Source organism: Anomaloglossus baeobatrachus, chromosome 2, assembly GCF_048569485.1.
Source record: "Anomaloglossus baeobatrachus isolate aAnoBae1 chromosome 2, aAnoBae1.hap1, whole genome shotgun sequence".
NCBI lineage: Eukaryota > Metazoa > Chordata > Amphibia > Anura > Aromobatidae > Anomaloglossus > Anomaloglossus baeobatrachus.
In genome coordinates, this window is record NC_134354.1 from 628657977 (window position 1) to 628679552 (window position 21576).

The window sequence follows — 21576 nt, forward strand, 5'->3', positions numbered from 1 at the left end:
AAGTTAACTTTGAAATAAACTGTTAGTGGGAAAACCACTTTAATATCAAAATCAAGTTCAGTTTTACTCTACAGCTTGTAACGAACTTGATATTCGCTAACCATTTTAATATTGACAGACTCGCCATCTTCCTCATATCTTATTATATTAATTAATTGTCTTTTTTGTTTTGTATACTCAGTCTTCTAACCTACTCAAACTGTTCATGCTCTATAAATTCTCTAACCCGTGAAGGGGAACTATCTAGCCAGTACATGGCTATAAGCTTGCTAATTTGATAGTGTCCTTCTGTATAATAGCTATTTTTTCATTCTCATCTTCCAATACCTCGTCCACATGTCAAGGGTTGTAAAGGAATTTGTATACCAAATGCACAATTTCCATAGTTTATGGTAAAATATCTGCTGAACCATTACCCCATCTTGGACATGTAGCGTCTGCCCTTATTTCTACTTCGTGAAGAAATTTAGAGGTTCTATATACCCAGTGTATTAGGTATAACTGCATCACTCTCTGAGCTTCACTGGTGGACAATTGTTCAGTCAAGGAGACCATTATATTCTATTGTTCAGCGTTAATTCCGCCAATATCTTGCTCCTAACTTTCTTTAGTTATTGAGGGATGATTTGAGATGGATTGTGCCAGCAGTAACCTGTAGAATCTAGAAATGGCTCGCCTCAGAATACTGGTTTGAAATCTTGGTAAATTAGTGATTTCACTCATTGCGCTGTGTAATCTTCTCCTGCTTAGACTAAGCATGACGAATTTGAAGCTATTGAAAGATGTATTTATGCGGGAGGAGGAATTAATCTCTTAATTGTTGGATACGTTTAATAATTCAATCTGTCTGAAGTTGGTTAATAGAATACCAGCTTTTTTCCAAGGGCTAAAACCCTCTGGTGTAAACATTTCTGGGAGTTTTGGGGGTTTTGCATATAGGAGAAAATGGAGTATACTCCATCAATGTCTAATATTTGTTTATTTTTTTTTCCCAAAACTGAATCATAAGGACCACCTTAGGCAGTTTGCTTTGATGCCTCCCTTGATATCCCACCTCCAGAAAGGGGACAATGGGAATACCATCTGCTGCTGTTGTAGTAGAGTTGCTGTTATTCTGCGTTATTTTAAGCTGTTGTAGCTGAGCAGCTAAAAGCTATATCAACAGGTTCAGCGCTGCTAGACCCCACCTTCCTTACCCCTCACATACTTAAATCTTTGCATACATGTCTTATATTTTTTATGTCAAAAACTTCAGTCGTACAAATTTCTATTTTTTCTTTTTTTTTATTTTTTATATGGAGCTTTTTTTTTTCTTTTTTCTTTTTTTTTTTTTAATTCTGAGTACCAGAAAGTCACTAAAAAGTTATGAACAATTCACCAAGACGTTAAGGAGACATTTTGCCATGTGTACGTTGCTGAAGACACTGAAGCCAAAAATGTGAATTGCTAGCCAGTTTTGAAAGTCCCGTGAGGTAGAAAAGTAACATCCTGTATCACATCTCGACTGGCTGTAAATACTTCATCTAAATAAGGCTAGATTCACATGACCATTCCATGTTTGGAGTCCCCAAAAAACGGTCCTGTTTTTCATGGATGCATCCGTCTCGTTTCGTACCGTATACTGTTCGTGTGTCAACCGTGTGACTTCCATATTTTTCTTTTTGCGGACCGCAAAAAAACCGAAAGGCGAGTTACATGCAGTCCAGGGTATCTGGCCAGATGCTGGTCCCCATATAAAGTCTATGGGGAACAGAATCTTGGGCAAAGGGGTAGGAGCATACTCTCCGATCACCGGGTGACTGTCACGCTGCTCCCGCAGCAGCTCTTTGATCTTCCCGAGCAGGCCGCTCATTAGGCTCATACATATTCACCCCTCCTCCCGTCTGTGATTGGTTACAGTCAAACGCGCCCCCACGCTGAGTGACAGCTGTCTGACTGCAACCAATCACAGCCGCCAGTGGGCGGGTCTATATCGTACAGTACAATAAATGAATTAAAAAAAAAAACAAAAAAAACACAGCATGTGGTCCCCCCAATTTTGATACCAGCCAAGATAAAGCCTCACAGCTGCTGGCTGGTATTCTCAGGCTGGGGAGCCCCACAACATTGGGAGCCCCCCCAGTCTAAAAATATCAGCCAACAGCCGTCTGGAATTGCGGCATCCATTAGCTGCGATAGTCCCGGGACTTTATCCGGCTCAACCCGTTGCCCTGGTGTGGTGGCAAATGGGGTAATATATGGGGTTGATACCAGATGTGTAATGTCACCTGGCATCAAGCCCAGAGGTTATTGATATCACGGCGTCTATCAGATACCCGACATCACTAACCCAGTCAGTAATACAAAAATAAAAAATAGGCGACACACAAATTTTCATTTGAAAAAACAATCCCCAACACATTCCCTCTTTCACTAATTTATTGGAAAGAAAAAACAAATCCGGGTCCGGCGTAATCCAATAAGAGGGTCCCACAACTATCCATACTCACTGTCCCAGTCAATGAAGAACAGAGTGTTCCCCATTGGCTGGGAGAGCAGTGCAGTTACCTGAGCTAACATCATAAGGTCAGGCCAGGTCACTGCAGGGCATGACCAGCGCTGACTTCAGGAGGTTAGCTAGGTACATTACCTGCGGTGATGGACGCCGCTGCACTCCTGATGTTAGCGCTGGTCACTGACTTCTATGCCTGCCGCGTTCTCAGATCACCTCTCACGAGAGGTCCATGACGTCACTCCTAGTCATAGTCTTGGGCCGCCCGCGAGACGTGATGTGAGAATGCGGCTCTCAGTGACGAGCGCGGACGTCAGGAGTGCAGGACTTCATTACCTGCGGTGATTAACTTTACTAACCTCATGACGGCAACGCTCATCATACCCGCAGTTGCTGACACACTGCAGTGCGGGCAGCCGCGGGGCTTGAGCTGGACACAGACTTCATGGGCACCTGACGGAAGTCACACGGAAGTGCTTCCGTGTGGCTTCCGGGGATTTTGTGGACCCATTGACTTGTATGGAGTCACGGTCCATTATTATGGAACAGAATAGGACATGTTCCATAATGGAACGGACATACGGCATCCAATGTGTTTTTTTTTGTTTTCTTTTTTTCTTTTTGTTTTGGTAGGAACTGATGCACACGGAAGTGCTTCTGTGTGCCATCTGATCCTACACAAAAAGATGGTCCGCAAAAAAGAAGGAACTGACCAGGACAAACGGAACAGTGATCTGAATGAGCCCTGAACTAAAGTTGGCTTAGAGGTGAAGTGCCATGTTTTTAAAGGTCATCATGGTACCCAGAACAATAGAGTGTAGCAGTTCAGTGATTTTTATTTATTTATTTTTTTTTATTTTGTCACAAGTAGCCAAATATGCCAGTATTCCTTTGTATCTTTTGATCTCCTGAGAATAGCGTAGCTTTGTTCTTGAAGGGAATCACCATCTCACTTAATAGAAGTTTCTGTATGATGCAATTGCATGAACTGTACCACTAAAGTTTTCCACAAAGAGATCCAGAAACTCCTATCATAGTTGGTGATGATGACTAGACAGCCCTTGTAATAGTTATGATGTAGATCACAGTCCAGCGTCACTGACTCTAGATCTGTAAGAGGGCTATAGACGGAAGGACAGTTACTACAAAATTAATATGCACTAGAAATCCTTCCCAATTTTTTTCCTTTACATGTAGATGATATCTTAATTGGCTGCAATATATGCATTCACTGATTTATGTATGTGTATGTTGTCATTTATGTTCCTACTTAATCACCTGTCTGTTTTGTTTTTTTGTCATCCAGACGCAGGTCGATGGGCAGCTATTCCTGATCAAACATCTTCTTATTATGCGAGAGCAGATCGCTCCTTTTCATACTGAATTCACCATTAAGGAAATTTCCCTGGACCTCAAGAAAACAAGAGGTATTTCTCTTGGTGTGTGGGAGAGTAGCACAGGGAGTGGACCTGTCCTACTCTGGTCACCTTCATGTAAAGTTTGTTTTCTTCATGTTCACCTGCAATTATCTGCTTGATCGGAGTCTTCTCTCATTGCATGTGTATATTTGCTATTAATGAACTAAGATTCTGCTGTCTGTTCAGAAAATTCATTAACCTACACCTGAGTTTTGTCCACACTATCTCAGCATGTATTCAGTTCCAAAAATCCATGTGAAAACTGTGCAAGGAAACTCTTCCCATTGTTTGCAACGGAAATTTTAATGTTTCTCTTCATATGGCCTCAGATTTTTACCATGGATTGCTTATTGAATTTACTTTCTTGGAAAAAAACAGCTTTGCAGCAAAAAGTGGAGGGTCAGCCTCGGATTTCTGATGCAGATTATGTGCCAATTGTATGGTCAATCATTCAGACCTAAAAGTGAAACCCTATTGGTGACTATGGCTAAATATGTACAATGAAGGAAATAATTATTTGATCCCTTGCTGATTTTGTAAGTTTGCCCACTGACAAAGACATGAACAGTCTATAATTTTAAGGGTAGGTTAATTTTAACAGTGAGAAAGAATATCAAAAATAAAATCTAGAAAATCGCATTGTATAAACTATAGAAATTTTTTATTTGAATTTTGCAGAGAGAAATAAGTATTTGATCCCTCTGGCAAACAAGACTTAATAGTCTGTGGCAAAACCCTCGTTGGCAAGCACAGCAGTCAGACTTTTTTTGTAGTTGATGCTGAGGTTTGCGCACATGTCAGGAGGAATTTTGGTCCACTCCTGTTTGCAGATCATCTCTAAATCATTAACATTTTGAGGCTGTCACTTGGAAACTCGGAGATTCAGCTCCCACCATAGGTTTTCTATGGGATTAAGGTCTGGAGACTGGCTGTGCCACTCCATGACCTTAATGTGCTTCTTTTAGAGCCACTCCTTTGTTGCCTTGACTGTATATTTTGAGTCATTGTCATGCTGGATGACTCAGCCACAACCCATTTTTAATGTCCTGGCAGAGGAAAGGAGGCCGTCACTCAGAATTTTACGGTACATGGCTCCATCCATTTTCCCAATTGTTCTGTGCAGTAGTCCTGTGCCCTTAGCAGAGAAACACCCCCAAAACATAATGTTTCCACCTCCATGCTTGACAGTGGGGATGGTGTCCTCTGAGTCTTTATCAGCATTTCCCTTCCTCCAAACATAACAAGTTGAATTAATGCAAAACAGCTCAATTTTTGTCTCATCTGACCACAGTACCTTCTCCCAATCACTCTCAGAATCATCCAGCTGTTCATTGGCAAACTTCAGACCGACCTGCACATGTGCCTTCTTCAGCAGTCGGACTGCAAGATTTTAATCCATTACGGCATAATGTGTTACCAATGGTTTTCTTGGTGACAGTGGGCACCGTTGCCTTGAGATCATTAACAAGTTACCCCCATGTAGTTTTAGACTGATCGGTCACCTTCCTCATGATCCTGGCTATAATATATCTATGTGTATAATAAGATTCATGCTACATTGATATTTTATCACGAAAATAGGGCATTTGAAGGGAATCTGTCACTAGGTTTTTGCTCCCCCATCTGAAAGCAGCATAATGTACAGACAGAGACCCCGATTATAGCAATGTGTCACTTAGGCCTAAGCCAAACGGCGAGAAAATCGTTGCGAGTGGAGTGCGATAAAACATCGCATTCCACTCGGACCAATTCTAGCCTGTGTGTCAGCACACGAGCGATTCATTTTCTCAGCCCTAATCGGACCGAGATAACAATCGCAGCATGCTGCGATTTGTAATGCGAGATTCTCTTTTTCTTGCACCCATTCAAGTGAATGGGGCGAGAGAAAAAAAACACTTCACTCACGGTACACTGGTGTACCGCGTGTGCAGAGCGATATTCGCAATAGCCGGCTACGGTGGAGAGAGGGAGAGAAATCCTCCCTCCCCTCTGCAGTACCCAGCCCGCCCCTCTTCAGCGCCGGCCCGCCCCCCGCAGCTGAGGTCCGCTCGCACAGTCTGACCTCAGTCGCATGGATACTAGCATGACACTCGGCTCCTGCTGTGCTGCCAGCGCGAGCAGAGTGTCAGGCGAGCATCGCACTAGTGCCCCGTGTGACCCCGGCCTCATTGAGCTGCTTGTTGTCATTTTGCTAAATTCACTGTTTTCTCGGCTGCAGATACACAGAGCTCATGCAGCTGCTGGACTACCTGCAGAATGCCAAGTAGACCTCTAATGGTAATCTCCTGCTGATTAAACATTGATTTTTTTTTAAAAAAAAAACTACACTGAGCAGCCCAGTAAGTGACAGATCGCTGGAATCAGGGTCTCTTTTCCTACATCATGCTGCTTTCAGATTAGGTAGCAAAAACCTGGTGAAAGAGTCCCTTTTTAAGTAGATGCATTTCCTCATTTTAATAAGTTTACTGAAACAAGGGCCAACAGTGGCGGGTATACCACCCCGTCCCAGAAAAAAAGTCACTGTGTCAATAACTTATCATGTGGCCTTGAGCATCCTAACACATGTGAACAACATAAGACAGCTGTCAAAGTGGAATTGCTGAGGCATGGCATCCTACTGTTCTTGAAGGGCGGCCCTCAGGTCATTGAGGTTCTGGGGTACAGGGTTACGAGCCACTACACAATGACTCAACTGATAATATAGGTTTTCTATGGGAGTCAGGTCTGGAGAAAGAGCGGGTCCTTTCATTTAAGGTACCCCAGTCTCCAGCAGCTGTTCTCTAATGTTCTCTAATGATGCGACCTCGATGAGCTGGGGCATAATCATCCATGAAGTTGAAATTGGGCCTGTGTCGTTCATTCAGGGACACAATGACTGGATTAATGATGTTGTTCAAGTAGTAGGGACGTTTCTGTATTAACTAGACCCATCTGCCCACACTGTAACTGACGCTCTCTTTGACGTCTCCAACATCTTTTGGCGGCCATCATTTCTGCTCTGCGTGAATTGATTTTCATCAGGGAACAGCACTGAGGCCCACTGGTCCTTCGTCCAGCAAGATGAGGACACCAGTGCCTGGTGGTGTGGTCAGGCACCCTTTCAGCCAGACCAAGCTGGTAAATTATTCTCAATGGTTTGACGTGACACTTGGGTGCCTTGAGTCTCGTCTCCCTTAAATGAGCCTGGAGTTGTGTAACATACATCCTCTGGTTCCAAAGGGCATTGTTCACAATGAAGCGGTCATCAGTGTGGGATGTGGCCAAAGGACGTCCACTTCTATGCCTATCTTTGACTTTTCTAGTCTTTGTATCATTGCTCCAACCTGCAGATGACATTCTGTGATGATCTTAGCTCAGTGGCCAATTCTGTCTGCGAGGCTTCAAGCAGGAGGTTCTCAATGTTCAGGTACTGGTGATCAATTTGTAGATGTCGTCTTGGTCTCATGACTTCAAAATGTGAATAACATGATGAGGAGGACTGGTTAAATACCAGTTCTAATTGAACCCCAAAATGTATTGGGAAATTCATGGATCAAACACCTGTTGTGAATTTTGCCATTAAGAGAACAGCAAGTTGTGGAAAAAGTACTGAAACATTGAACAATTGGACATGTATGTTCAAAAGATTAGAGAAGGTCACAGTGAGTTCACCTGAAAAAAATAGAGGGGATTTTAGGATCATCCTGAAATTTCACCCGAAAGCCAAGTATCCCTAGGTTTTTGTAAGTAGTGTGTATCTATACATGTATGTATGTATGTATGTATATATAATATATATATATATATGTGTATATGTATGCATGTAGGTAAATGCATCTTTGCTGCCCTGTGTAATACCATCATTTCTCCACTACGTATTTGTCGGAATACAGGCTGCTGCATTTTGTCTGGTGGTTTTATAAGGCAGAGTGGAGGATTTGAATGTTGACTTCTACAAGCTTAGTTGTGGTTGCGGTGTTTGGCTTTCTCCTGTGCTCATTCTGTAGGAGATATGTTAAATATAGCAGAGTTGTCTATATGTCTTAACATTTCTTTAGTACCTGGATACTTGTGCATGCCGAAATTAAAAAAAAAAAAGTGTGTATAATGTGACCTTCAAAAGGAATATTCCTTGTGCAGCATGCGCATTCTAACATTACAGTGATAGTGATACAATGTATTGTTTCTGGATCTGCTCGCTGCATGGTGCATGGTAACACAACTCTTCTAGCACACATTTGTCTAACCAAAACTCTAGTTTTGCATTTGAACATTGGTGAAACCAATACTTTGTATGGCATTGGGGGTCATTGGGTGAATATGTCCTTTTGGGGTTTTTGATTGGTTGACAGGAGAAGTGGCTTAATAGTTTTGCACACGAGCATACTTCTATGTCAGCCAATAAGTATCTGAAAAGTGGGTGAAAAGGTAAGTGATTACTGCTTCAGTCTGTCTAAAGCAGGGGTCTCAAACACGAGGCCCCAAAGTGGTTATCTCAGCCAGCGGGGCACCAGAGCTCCCAAAACCTGAAGATGCAGAGGAGGATTTTTTTAACCCCTTCATGATAGTTGCTGTATGTGGCACGATGGCAGAGCCAGCATCAGCAGCATCATCATAATCATTTGCAGGTGTCAGCTGGTGCCAGTAGTTACCATGGCAATTTGAGAAAAATAATGGAAAAATATTTTGCCAATTAAAACTTTATCTAAAAATGTTAACAAACAAAAAAAGATACATAATTAGTATCAGCGCTTCTGGATCTGCCCCTCTACCAGCATTTTCTTTCTATTAACACACAATGTAAGAAAAAGTAATCAAAAAGTTGTATAGAGAAAAAATGGTATCACTGTAAATGTCATCTCGGCCAACAAGGAATGCGGCCCATCAATTTCAAATTTTGTTCTGTGGGCAGCCCATTTATCCAGCCGACCTTAAGACACCTTATCTAAAGGATCATTAAAGGGGTGGTTCACCCATACTTTTTATTGTCTAGATCGATATATTGATTAACAATGTTTCTCTGAAATACCTTGTCTTGCCAATAAGTGCCTGCGAGAGGCGCTATTGCAGACCGCTATTCCCCGCTCCGGTGACGTCACGTCAAGTTCCGCACACGTCACATCCGTGCAGCCGGCTGCAGTTTTCCTGACTCACTGAGCTGTGAGCAGTGTCTCACCGCTTGTCACAGCCCATCTGCTCCCTGCTCCCTCCTCCCTCACAGTAGAATGCTGCAAGCAGGAGATACGCTGTGCTAGGAGGGAGGAGGGAGAAGGGAGAAGGGAGCAGATTGGCTGTGACAAGCGGTGAAACACCGCTCACACCTCAGTGAGTCAGGAAAACTGCAGCCGGCCGCAGAGATGTGACGTGTGCGGCACTTGACGTGACGTCACCGGAGCAGGGAACAGCGGTCTGCAATAGCGCCTCTCACAGGCACTATTGCCAACACAAGGTATTTGAGAGAAACATTGTTTCTCAATATAATTTCGAACTAGACAATAAAAAAATATTGGTGAACCACCCCTTTTAAGTATTGAAATAATAATCCTTTTATTGATTATAGTGGTTTTAGTGGCAAAATAGCAGCCATTGTAGCTAGCTCTGGTCGCTGCTGTTAGAGGCAGGTACTGGGTATGTACCACAGCCTGATTGTGCATGGTATGGCGTGGGCTCAGCTCTTGTGCCCACTCCACACATCCTCTGAAAATTTCATAGAATGGAAGAGATGGAAAGGACCAGTGGGCAATACTGACGTTGGTTTTAGTAAATACAGGCATTTTAGATTAGATTAAAATAATTCTAAATTAAATTTTTTTTATAAGTCTGTGCTCAGTGCCTTTTATGTAATTCTGCTGGAAAGTGGACAAATAAATTGATACATGGGAATTTCCCTAATTAACCCCGTAGCGACCTATGACATACTGGGTATGTCATGGCTCCCTTTTACTTAATGACCCATGACGTGCCCAGTATGTTATGGCAAAATCACGGCCCCGGAGTCCCGGTGGCTGCGATCGGTGTACAAAAACCTTAGATTCGGGAAGGAAGGGACCTCTGCCTAACCTCAGGAGGGGTGGTGTCTCGTCTCCGGACCTACGGAGGCTGTGATTGGCTGAGCGGTGTTCGTCAGCCAATCACGGCCACTGTCAGGTTTCAGCTGGAATACAGCCATGGACAGTGCAGCTATAGCACTGATCATTGGCTGGAGCTGGGTGACCTCTGTTTTACCCACCCCCAGCTCTGATTGGAGAGACCGACCTTGTGACCGATCTCTCCAATCACCGTGGATCTGGGGCCGGTGACCTGTAGGTGACCGCTCCCCTCAGATTCACTCTGTCCGTGGAAGCTGAGGAGAGTGATCAGTAAGTTCTAGCCGCTGCCCCTATCAGCCGCTGCTGCAGTCACTGCCCTTGATCCGCCGCCTCCCTCCTTCATCTGCTGCTCCCCCTCCATCCACCACCGCTCTCCCCGATCTGCTGCCCCCTCACCCACCTCTCACCCTCCCCAATCTGCTGCCACCTCTCACCCTCCCCCATCTGCTGCCTTCTCTATCTGCTCCATTTTGATCGTTAGCGGTCGTTTGTGCGTTTCACACGCAACGGCGTCGCTAACGAGGCCAGATGTGCGTCACGAATTCTGTGACCCTAACGACATCTCATTAGCGATGTCGTTGCGTGTAAAGCCCGCTTAACGATTCCAGCTAATTTTCTGTTCAAAAAGTCAAATGATGCTCCTTCCCTTCCGAGTCTTGCTCGTGCGACAAAACGGTGTTTTTTTTGCCACATATGTGGTATCTGCGTGCTCAGCAGAAATTGCCTAACAAATTTAGGGGTCCATATAATCCTGCTACCCTTGTGAAAATGCAATATTTGAGGCAAAATTTAACATTTTTGTTGCAAAAAGTAAAATGTTCATTTTTTTTTTTTCCTTCCACATCGCTTTAGTTCCTCTGAAGCACCTGAAGGGTTAATAACCTTCTTGGATGTAGTTTTGAGTAGCCCGAGGGGTTCAGTTTTTGGAATGGTGTCACTTTTGGGTGTTGTGTGTCATGTAGACCTCTCAAAATCACTCCAAATGTGATGTGATGTCTTTAAAAAAAAAAAAAAAAAAAAAAAAAGTGGCTTTGTAAATTTTGTTGTAAAAATGAGAAATTGCTCAAACTTTGAACCCCTATAACTTTTTTTATAATTTTTTTTTTTCCCCCCCAAAATTGTGCTGAGGTAAAGTAGACATGTGGGAAATGTAATTTATTAATTATTTTGTCATATGTCTCGCTGTTTAAGAATTTAAAAATTCAAACTTTAAAAATTTCCTAATTTTCAAAATTTTCACCATTTTCAAATTTTTTTTTTTTACACAAATAAATGCAAAAAATATTATTCTAAATTTACCACTAACATGAAGCCCAATATGTCACCAAAAAAACAATCTCAGAATCACTGGGATCCGTTGAAGCGTTCCAGAGTTATAACCTCATAAATTCCCACTGGTCAGAATTGCAAAAAATGGCGCAGTCATCAAGATGAAAACAGGTTGGGGGCTGAAGGGGTTAATGGGGTGTACTGTACAGCCAGCTTCACATGTCCGCAATTCAGGCTCTGTGTCCGAGGGGCATGTTCGGACGTAACTTGGGTTTCCTGGACATGTGAAGCTGTCCTAGCCCTAATGAGCGCTCCCCATTTGTGTAGGGACGCACTATATTGATAAAGGGGAACGGTAACACCGAGATGGTAATTTCTAAGTGAATAACAGGGATGGCACAGTGCAGAAGTAGAAATATGATGCCCTAGAATTATTATTTTGTGGGTAATGCAAATATTTAATAAAGATTTATCAGACGAGATGTATCAAATCTACGTTTACCTTCAAAGAGGATTTTAACATTTTTAATAACTCATGCCCATTGGGTGTTTCCCATAATGGACACTTCTCCAACAGATAGGAAATAAATGTCTGATCACTTGGACCCCACCAGTCATTGGTCACCTAATTTTTTTTTTATTTATTTTTTTTTTCCTCACTGTGACACGGTGAGCTTCTCATTGACCCTTCAGTCTTGTGTGTGATGCTGCTCTATTCATAGCCATTGCAACTGATGGAGACTGAGAAGTACAGCTGTTCATTCAGCCCTATAGACGTTATACGGAGTATCGGGACATATCGTGAACTTGTCTCTCCATTCAGTCTCCTCCTCCCCGCAGTAGTGCAAGGAGCTGGGTTCTCTATTGTTACATACAGAAAATAGATGTTACTCATTGTATAATCATTATATAAGTTGAATCTACTGTACTTTATTTTCTTTCCTCAGTTTTCAAGATCTCGGCTTGCTACACTCTGTGACCTATTTTTATTCCTTATTTATAGATTGAAAATGTGATTGTCACATGGGTGCCCAGTAGTTCCCAGGCAAATGTCAGAAAACTGTAGTTTCCCTGTGACCAGTATCTTGATCAGCACATGGCCAGACGAGAGTTGACCTAAGTACACATGCCCAGTAATCATCCGTAAGAACAGATCCGGCAGCAATCAGTTAGCAAAAAAGTTTTGCAAATGCAACTTTTTTATCTGTTTTGAAAAAGCAGATTTTTCAGGATCCATTTTTTTTTTTTTTTTTAAATCGTTGCTGATTGCTATTTAGCCGTCCATTTTTTTTTTTTTTTTTTTCTTTCGTTTGTAAGGGATCTGTTTTTTTGCCTCCTGGAGCAGTTTCAAATGGAAAATAAATAGCAATCAGTTAATTGATCAGTTTTCTATAGACTGCCATGTTAAAAAAAACTGATCCTGCAGAAATAAAGTATTTCAAAATTTAAAATTAAAGTTGCGTGTGCACACCTTCTTTGCCAACGGATTGCTGCAGGATCCGTTCTAACAGATTATTACTAGACAGGTGAATATCGCTTTAGGGAACAATCTGGCTACGTTCCCACAATTAGGAAGACACTGTGTTCTAGATGCAGGGTCATCCCTTCTGCGGGGACACGAGTTTTCTCTGCAGGAGAACGCAGCGTCTGTGCCCACAATCAGGGTTGTGGATGCTGCGGACTTTTGCGGTGTTCTCTCGCAGAGAACATTTGCGTCCCCACAAGCATAAATTGACCTGCTGCTGCATTGGAAAGCCGCGCTGCATGGTCGTTTACACTGCAGACGAAAACAAGCACAGTGTGGAGGAGATTTCTGTAAATATCCACTGTGCTTCTACTGTACAACGAAGCATTTTAGATGCAGGGAATACACACTGCGTCCAAATCCCTGATCTTGAGAACGCACCGTAGGGTTTTACAAGCAGTGTTTTTCAAAAACAAAAAGAATTTTATATGGGGATTGAAGAGATTTTACAACAGATATATATATGTCCAGACCGAGTTTTGCTTTTATATTTCCCCCTCTTTGAAAAAATGTGGGAATCTTCCATTACTCATGTCCAACAGTGCCATTTTTCGTTTGGTCATTTTTCATACAAGAGGCACATTCTGTTCCATCCTTTTTATAATGTTTGATATGTTAAAAAGCCAACGTTGAAACGCTACTGAGGGGAAACAATGTATTTGTGCTTGGGGTATAGCACTTATTTACGTTATGCAATTCTTTATATAGTATGTTGGACTGGTCAAAGGTCACAACTCGTGTGAGCCTCACAATTTCTGTACGAGCATTAGAGAAACCTGTGTTACTGCTAAGGCTATGTGCACACAAAGTATTTGGTGCAGAAATTTCTGCACCATTTCTTCATCTCTTGACAATATAAAATCTGCATCAAAAATGCGTGTTTTTTGTTGCAGAGGTTTTCCTTAGTATGGATGAAATCTGCAGCAAAAACACTGAAATCTGCACCAAGGAGAAAATACTCAATGTGTGCATGAGACTTAAGGGTATGTGCGCATGTTGCGTTTTTCATGCGTTTACGCTGCGTTTTGCACTACAGCGCAAACGCATGCTTCCGGAGTCCCCAGCACAATCTATGAAGATTGTGCAAATTCTATCCGCACGTTGCGTTTTAGAATGCAGCGTTTCGGCTGCTGCCAAAATGCTGCGTTCTAAAAAGCAACATGTCACACTTTTCTGCGTTCTGGATGCTTTTCCCACTCTTGTCTATGGCAGCGCAAGCATCCACAACGCATGAATTCCGCAAGAATTCACCATGGCACAATGCTTTCAAAACGCAGCTTTTCGGCTGCGTTTTGAAACACACATGCAGTAACTTAAGTGCTGCTGAATAGAACTCAACGTGCGCACATACCCTAAGGATTCTTGCTCACTTTGATAGCATCAGGAAACACTTCTGTTTTTGTGACCAATCTGCACTGAAACATCCATCAAAAATGACAACTCTGCAGTGTGTACACAGCCTAACTCTTTAAAAAAAAAAAAAACAAAAAAAAACCAAACCGCTTCATACAATCAGGTATAGGCTGGTATTTAAATCAAGCATACAAAGCCCTGTAAATGCTCTCATCTTTAGAGGAAAGACTTTCCCCTGCTGCCTGACTCTGCACTTCACCCTCTGGTCTCCAGCCCTTGCTCTTTTACATGAGATAAGGGTAAAAGACAAAATCGATGCGGCAGTGATTTTATGGACAGGAGAGATGTGCAGCCTGAGGGGGGAAGTAGCACTTACAAGTACAGAAGAAAGCCTAGGTCACACGTAGCAACGCAGAAGCGATCATGACGACTATATAACCTTATCAGGATCGCTGCTGAACTGTCAAACAGGCAGATCTCGCAGCGACCAGCCCCCAGCCAGCATCAACGCGTGGAAGCAATGCTGCGTTTGGTAACTAAGGTAAATATCGGGTAACCAAACAAAGTGCTTCGCTTGGTTACCCAATATTCACCTTGGTTACCAGCGCACGCCGCTTAGCGCTTGCTCCCTGCACTCGTAGCCAGAGTACACATCGGGTTAATAAGCAAACCGCTTTGCTTATAGTTACCAGACGTGTACCTTGGCTACGTGTGCAGGGAGCAGGCAGCCGGCTTCAAGAAGCTGCGGACGCTGGTAACGAAGGTTAATATCGGGTAACCAAGCCTTTGCTTGGTTACCCGATATTTACCTTGGTTACCAGCGTCCGCAGAAGCCGGCTCTCTGCACATTCCGTTCGTTGCTCTCCTGCTGTCACACAGCGATGTGTGCTTCACAGCGGGAGAGCAACGACCAAAAAATGGTCCAGGACATTCAGCAACAACCGCCGACCTCACATCAGGGGCCAGGTTTTTGCTGGATTTCACACACAGCGACATCGCTAGCAAGGTCGCTGCTATGTCACAGAAAATGGTGACTTAGCAGCGACGTCGTCGTCGCTGTCGTTGTGTGTGACATGACCAGAAGACCCTGTCTTGTCTATATAACAGTAATTGTATACAATGTCATGGCCCCAACATATCTCTTAAAATAAAGATAAAGTGGCAAACATCTTTAAAGACAATCTGTCAGCACAATTTTGTAATGTGAAGTAAAGACATGGCTGTAATGGTGCTGTAATACTGGTGAAGAAATCCACTTTGTTTTTCTTCTTTAGTCACCATTTGAATTTTTCTGCTAATTAGATTTTGCAGCACACGGGCTGGACTGTACACTGGGTCTTCCCCTCCCTGTCTGTGATTCCCCAGCCCCTCCGCCTGCCTCTTGTCTGTGAGTGACAGGTCACTGCTAAGATTTCAAACAGAGGAGGCAGATCATTAACACCCTAGAGGCAAGTGGAGGGGCCGGGGTATCACAGACTGAAAGAAGACAGAGTGTAAAAAAAAAACAAAACGCATTGAAGCAAAACGCAACCCAATTTACTCAATGGATGTAGAAAATCTGCAACATCAAAAGCTTATGAAAATAAGGCTAGAAGTCAGTCGTTTGTCACAGTTTATATCTAGAGCACCAGACGTTTGCACATCTATAAAATGTAGTCATAAAAACACCATTTTTTGTTTTTTTAATGTTTTTGGTAGAGTATTGTCATGCACTCACAATCTTCCTAATCCAGGTGAACAAAGTGATAGGAGACATCTGATTGGTTGTTGAACACTCTACAATTGTTTCACCTTTTTTTATTTTACGATGTACATTACAGTATTTATGGAAATGTGTGCTTAGAAGAATTGATGCTGATTTAAAGGCGAAGTGTGGATATACCAAATATCGCATTAGTTTAGATTTCTCTTGTTCATTCATTTTACATTTTAATTAGTAAAAATAAACATTTGAGACTTTATTTAAGCATTGTTACTTTGTAGCATTTTTTTCCACATTAGAAGCCTCTGTTCTACATAGACTCATTTTGGACATGGACTCCAGCTTGTTTCCCTCTCTTTTAAAGGGAGTATATCAGCAGATATTTGCTATGTAATCTGAGAGGAACATGATATAGGGCCTATAATTCCAGCGATGTTACTTGCTTGTCGTCATGCTGTCATTTTAGTACAATCACCTTTTTCTCTGCTGCAGCTCTAGCAGTGCTACAAATGTGCAGCTCTGTATAGCCCTGCCCACACCACTGGTTCGCAACGATGCTGTGCTTCGTAAGCATGGTACACATCGGGTTACTAAGCAAAGCGCTTTGCCTATAGTTACCCGATGTATACCTTGGCTACGTGTGGAAGGAGCCGGCTTCTAGAAGCTGCGGACGCTGGTAACTAAGGTAAATATCGGGTAACCAAGCAAATCTCTTTGCTTGGCTACCCGATGTATACCTTGGTTACCAGCGTCCGCAGAAGCCTGCTCCCTGCACATTCAGTTTGTTGCTCTCTCGCTGTCACACACAGCAACAACCAAATAATGGTCCAGGACATTCAGCAACAACCAGCGACCTCACAGCAGGGGCCAGGTCGTTGCTTAATGTCACACACAGCGACATCGCTAGCAACATCGCTGTTGCGTCACAAAAAACGTGACTCAGCAGCGATGTCGCTAGCAATGTCGCTTAGTGAAACGTGGCCTTTACACTGAGCAATTTACTAGTGCTTTAGACACCTAGTCCTGTAGTGATGATTTCCTACTGAAACATCAAGTGACATTTTGTAATTAGGTTCTCAGCCCCTACATTACGTTGCTCTCAGAATATATAACAAAAAACTGCAGACAAATTTCCTTTAAAAAGAGGGGAAAGGGTAGGAAACACAAGCAAAATTACTCAATGTAAAACAGAAGCTTCTAATATAAGAGGGAAAAGTGCTAAAAATATGCAAATCGTGACAGTCAGAAATAGTGTCATTCCCCTTAACACCTACACAACAGCTTATGCTGAACAGTAACAGCAAAGTGCTGTTATATATTAAAGGGGTTTCCTCTCCCCGCATTCAGACGTGTAATTAATAGGAAGTGAGTGCCAGCGTAATGCTCACCCAGTCTTGATTACTTATGCGCCTGAAGGTGGTGACATTGAAGCTGGCGGTAATTGGGTGCAGGGCTTATGTAATGTAACAGGCACGGGAATGTGAGCGCTGACACCGCTGGAACAGCGCCGCCATGGAATGTGGGTATAAGCTTATTTTATTTTAATGGAAGCAAACATGGGGAATGAGAAGACGTTGGCCAAGTATTGGTCACCCCTTTTAAGCTATGATCTGTTGACCATCATGTCTAGTTTATAGTTTAGCGTACTCTTTGTCATTCATTTATATTTACAATTTCTAGACGCTGCATTCAAGATTCTTCACCCAAGAACGGTCCCACGCTTTTTCAGGTTGAACAGCAATAATGCCATCCTTGAGTTTTTACTTCAGGTAACCTGCAGCTCCATACTCTGTTGCACAGTATATTCAGTATTGGTTGTAGCTCTAGAATTATAGTAAGGCCACGTTGAGTATTTGGGGAGTTATTTACCTCCTGTATTTGTAGGTCAAAACCAGGAGTTGAACAATCAGAGGAAAATATAATAGAAACACGCGCACCACTTCTGTATTTATTACCCACTCCTGGTTTTAGCTACAAATACGGAGGTAAAAATCTCACCAAATACTCATTGTGTGCACGAGGCCTAAGAGTTTGGTTTACTCCTTAGGGAACTCCAGAAATAAAAGAACATTACATCGACTCAAAGAAAGACGTTGACCGGCACCTCAAGGCGTCCTGTGAGCAGTTTATTCAGCAGCAGAGCAAAATCTTTGTGGAGCCCTTAGAGGATTTCATGGCGAAGGTAAATTTAATATTTGGGTTTACCCATGGATTATGTTCCTCTTGTTGTCGTAGTGTAATATTTTATTATGTTCTAAGTGAAATGAGCGTTGGAAACCAAGTTGAAGGAGATAGATCTCCATGTGTATAAGTTCTTCCAAGTCATCGGAAATAGAATATCTCCACCACTTCCATTAGTCTGCTGGCTTAGAGCTTAATGAACAACCTACTGGGTTACCCCTAACTTTCACTGTTCCAGTACTTACTGTTGCTTTCCTGCGAGAATATTAGGTTCAGCTTCTGCAGATTTTTCTATTTTTTTCCGTTTTTTTTTTTCTTATCTTGAAAATGTGTCCACCTAAATGTTGTTTATCTGAATTAGCTCTGCACCTATGTCTTTCACAGTTTTAAATTCAATATCCTTTTATTGAAGGTCTTGATGTTAACAAGAAAACAGTATAACTAGGGAATCCCCTCCCAACACCCCTTCCCTCACCCCTTATCTATAGTCTATAGAGCTTCATTACTAGGGATGATCGAATACCTCAAATAATCGGCTTCGCGAATATTTGCCGAATAGGTCGCCGCTATTCGACTGTTCGCAAATATTCGATGCGCAATGTAAGTCTATGGGAAACCCGAATAACAACTATTTGGAACTATTCAGGCTTCCCATAGACTTACATTGCGCATTGAATATTCGCATAGCGGCGACCTATTTGTCGGATATTCGCGAAGCTGAATATTTGAGGTATTCGATCATCCCTATTCATTACCCTTCATATTCTGCAACACTTTAAAGGCCTCACCATCACTGTCCCCATTGGGACTCACAATCTAAATTCCCTATCTCTATGTCTTTGGAGTGTGGGAGGAAACTGAGGAACTCAGAGGAAACCCCCGCAAACACAGGTAGAACATACAAACTCCTTGCAAATGTTGTCTTTTGGTAGGGTTAGTACCCAGAACTCCAGCACTGCAAGACTGCAGTGCTAACCACTGAGCCAACGTGCTGTCCACACACAGTACAATACAATCTTTGATATTCCGACTGTACACTACAGTTAATATACATTCATCAATCATAAAACCAAAAAGAAAAGAGTCACTGACACTACCTTAATGCAAAGAGTTATACAAGTTTATTAATCAGTTGTATAAAAACACATAGATTAAAAGAGGTTCAAAGATAAGTGCTGGAGAGGATACAAAAAACAAGGGGCTGCAAACCACTGCTGAAAGTGTACAGAAAGTGCATCAAATAGTGGCTGGGGAACCTGTGTCACCACGTAATAATTCAAAGATCGGCTCTAAGCCTGCAAAAAAATTTACCATATGGACCAAAATAAGGTGCTGCCTAGTGCATGCATACAGGGCTCAAGGATGGTATAATAAGTGCCCCGCACACAAACACCATGTCTGGCAGGAAATAAAACCGGGGAGAAAATAAACCCCTAGCACATGGCAAAATACATATAAGGTTCGCGACCCCCAGTGAAGAAGCCCTCGCGAAACGCGTTGGGGTCTGTGGAGCTGTATTTCCATCTGCTGACTCGGTTATTATGGGTACGTGTCCCTGCTCATTATTACTGTCTTGACCTGCAAAACTTATATGTATTTTGCCATGTGCTAGGGGTTTATTTTCTCCCCGGTTTTATTTCCTGCCAGACATGGTGTTTGTGTGCGGGGCACTTATTATACCATCCTTGTGCCCTGTATGCATGCACTAGGCAGCACCTTATTTTGGTCCATATGGTAAATTTTTTTGCAGGCTTAGAGCCGATCTTTGAATTATTACGTGGTGACACAGGTTCCCCAGCCACTATTTGATGCACTTTCTGTACACTTTCAGCAGTGGTTTGCAGCCCCTTGTTTTTTGTATCCTTTCCAGCACTTATCTTTGAACCTCTTTTAATCTATGTGTTTTTATACAACTGATTAATAAACTTGTATAACTCTTTGCATTAAGGTAGTGTCAGTGACTCTTTTCTTTTTGGTTTTTTGATATTTATGGAGTCTCTACCAGGGAATTATTATTTTGGCTATCCTATTTAGGGGTTATGGTGATCGGAGGTGATCACCAAAAATTTCCCCCGCATGTTCAGATGTTGTTTATATTCATCAATCATGTCATAAACACAGTGCTCTACAATAGGATAAAGAGTTGCACACAAGTCACTATGTATAGTGGAATGATGAAAAGCAAAACTGCTATGGGAATACTAGACTGAAAAATACAATGAACTATCTGAAAAAGTGAAAAAACATGAAAAATGGAATATGCATAACTGCTATGATAGGAATATAAGAGATGTTGAGCCATTGTATTGATCAATGCAAAAGAGCCCCAAACCAACGCCAAGGTAATCTGTATTTTTGAGGTCCCTAGCCTATATGTAACCTCCCCTGCACTTTTTCTGAGAACCCTGCCACACCCACAGCCATTTGTTTCACTTCACATATATAGCTTGGTCCTTGGCTTCCCATACAGAACAAGTTTTTTTTAACTGCAGGTGAGGTTACATATAGGCTAGGGACCCCAAAAATAGAGATTACCTTGGCGTTGGTTTTGGGGCTCTTTTGCATTGATCAATACAATGGCTAAACATCTTATATTCATATCATAGCAGTTATGCATATTCCATTTCTCATGTTTTTTCACTTGTTCAGATAGTTCATTGTATTTTTCAGTCTAGTATTCCCATAGCAGGTTTGCTTTTCATCATTCCCATATACATTGTGATTTGTGTGCAACGCTTTATCCTATTGTATAGTTGTTTTTTTGAGTCTTGCACCATGTTCACACCATTGGTGTTCCAGACATACATTCTTTAGTTAATAAACACAGTGCTCAGCATAAATGAGTACACTCCCTTGGAAAAGTGAAATTTTAATCAGTCACTGAAGACCAGAATAATTTCCAAAAGACTTGAGTTTCATAGAACATTTTTTTAAACCCGTAACATGAAAGTAATTTTAATATAATTTTCATAAGAGAATCTTCAGTATTACAAAAATTAAAACACCCCACATCAAAAATTGGCACATCTAGTATCTTATATGAGCTCTGATTTTTAAGGACAGCACAAAGACTTAATTTTCTAATTCAATGATTGTCACAGTGTTAAGGTGGCTTTACACACTGCAACATCGCAAACGACATTGCTGTAACGTCACCGGTTTTGTGACGTAATAGCGACCTCCCCAGCGACATTGCAGTGTGTGAAACACATCAGCGACCTGGCCCCTGCTGTGAAGTTGCTGATCGCTACAAATCGTTCAGGACCATTCTTTGGTCCTTTGTTTCCCGCTGTGCAGCAAAGTCTGTGTGTAAAGGGGACTTAAAACACTGGAAACGAGTGATGTGTCACAATATCTGTCAATCACTATTCTGTCAGTCGGTCTCTCCCTCTCGGTCTCTATTCTCTCTCTGTCGGTCCGTCACTATCTCTGTCCCTCCCTCAGTCTGTCGGTCATTTTCCCCTCCTCTCTCATACTCACCGATCCCCGGCGCGGCACTGCACGGCATTCACACTGCTGCGTCGGCTTTTACTATTTTGAAAAAGCCAGCCGCTCATTAAACAATTTCG

The 21576-nt window shown here is 42.3% G+C and overlaps 1 protein-coding gene across 1 annotated transcript in view; it reads left to right on the top strand.

Annotated features, from left to right (window-relative positions):
* COG3 (component of oligomeric golgi complex 3) overlaps positions 1 to 21576 on the top strand; it is a 234030-nt gene that overhangs the window by 154339 nt on the left and 58115 nt on the right. The window contains exons 17-19 of the mRNA XM_075336880.1: positions 3798 to 3918; positions 17507 to 17595; positions 17874 to 18008. Of these exons, the coding sequence (XP_075192995.1) occupies positions 3798 to 3918; positions 17507 to 17595; positions 17874 to 18008 (345 nt within the window). The remainder of the gene's footprint in view (positions 1 to 3797; positions 3919 to 17506; positions 17596 to 17873; positions 18009 to 21576) is intronic.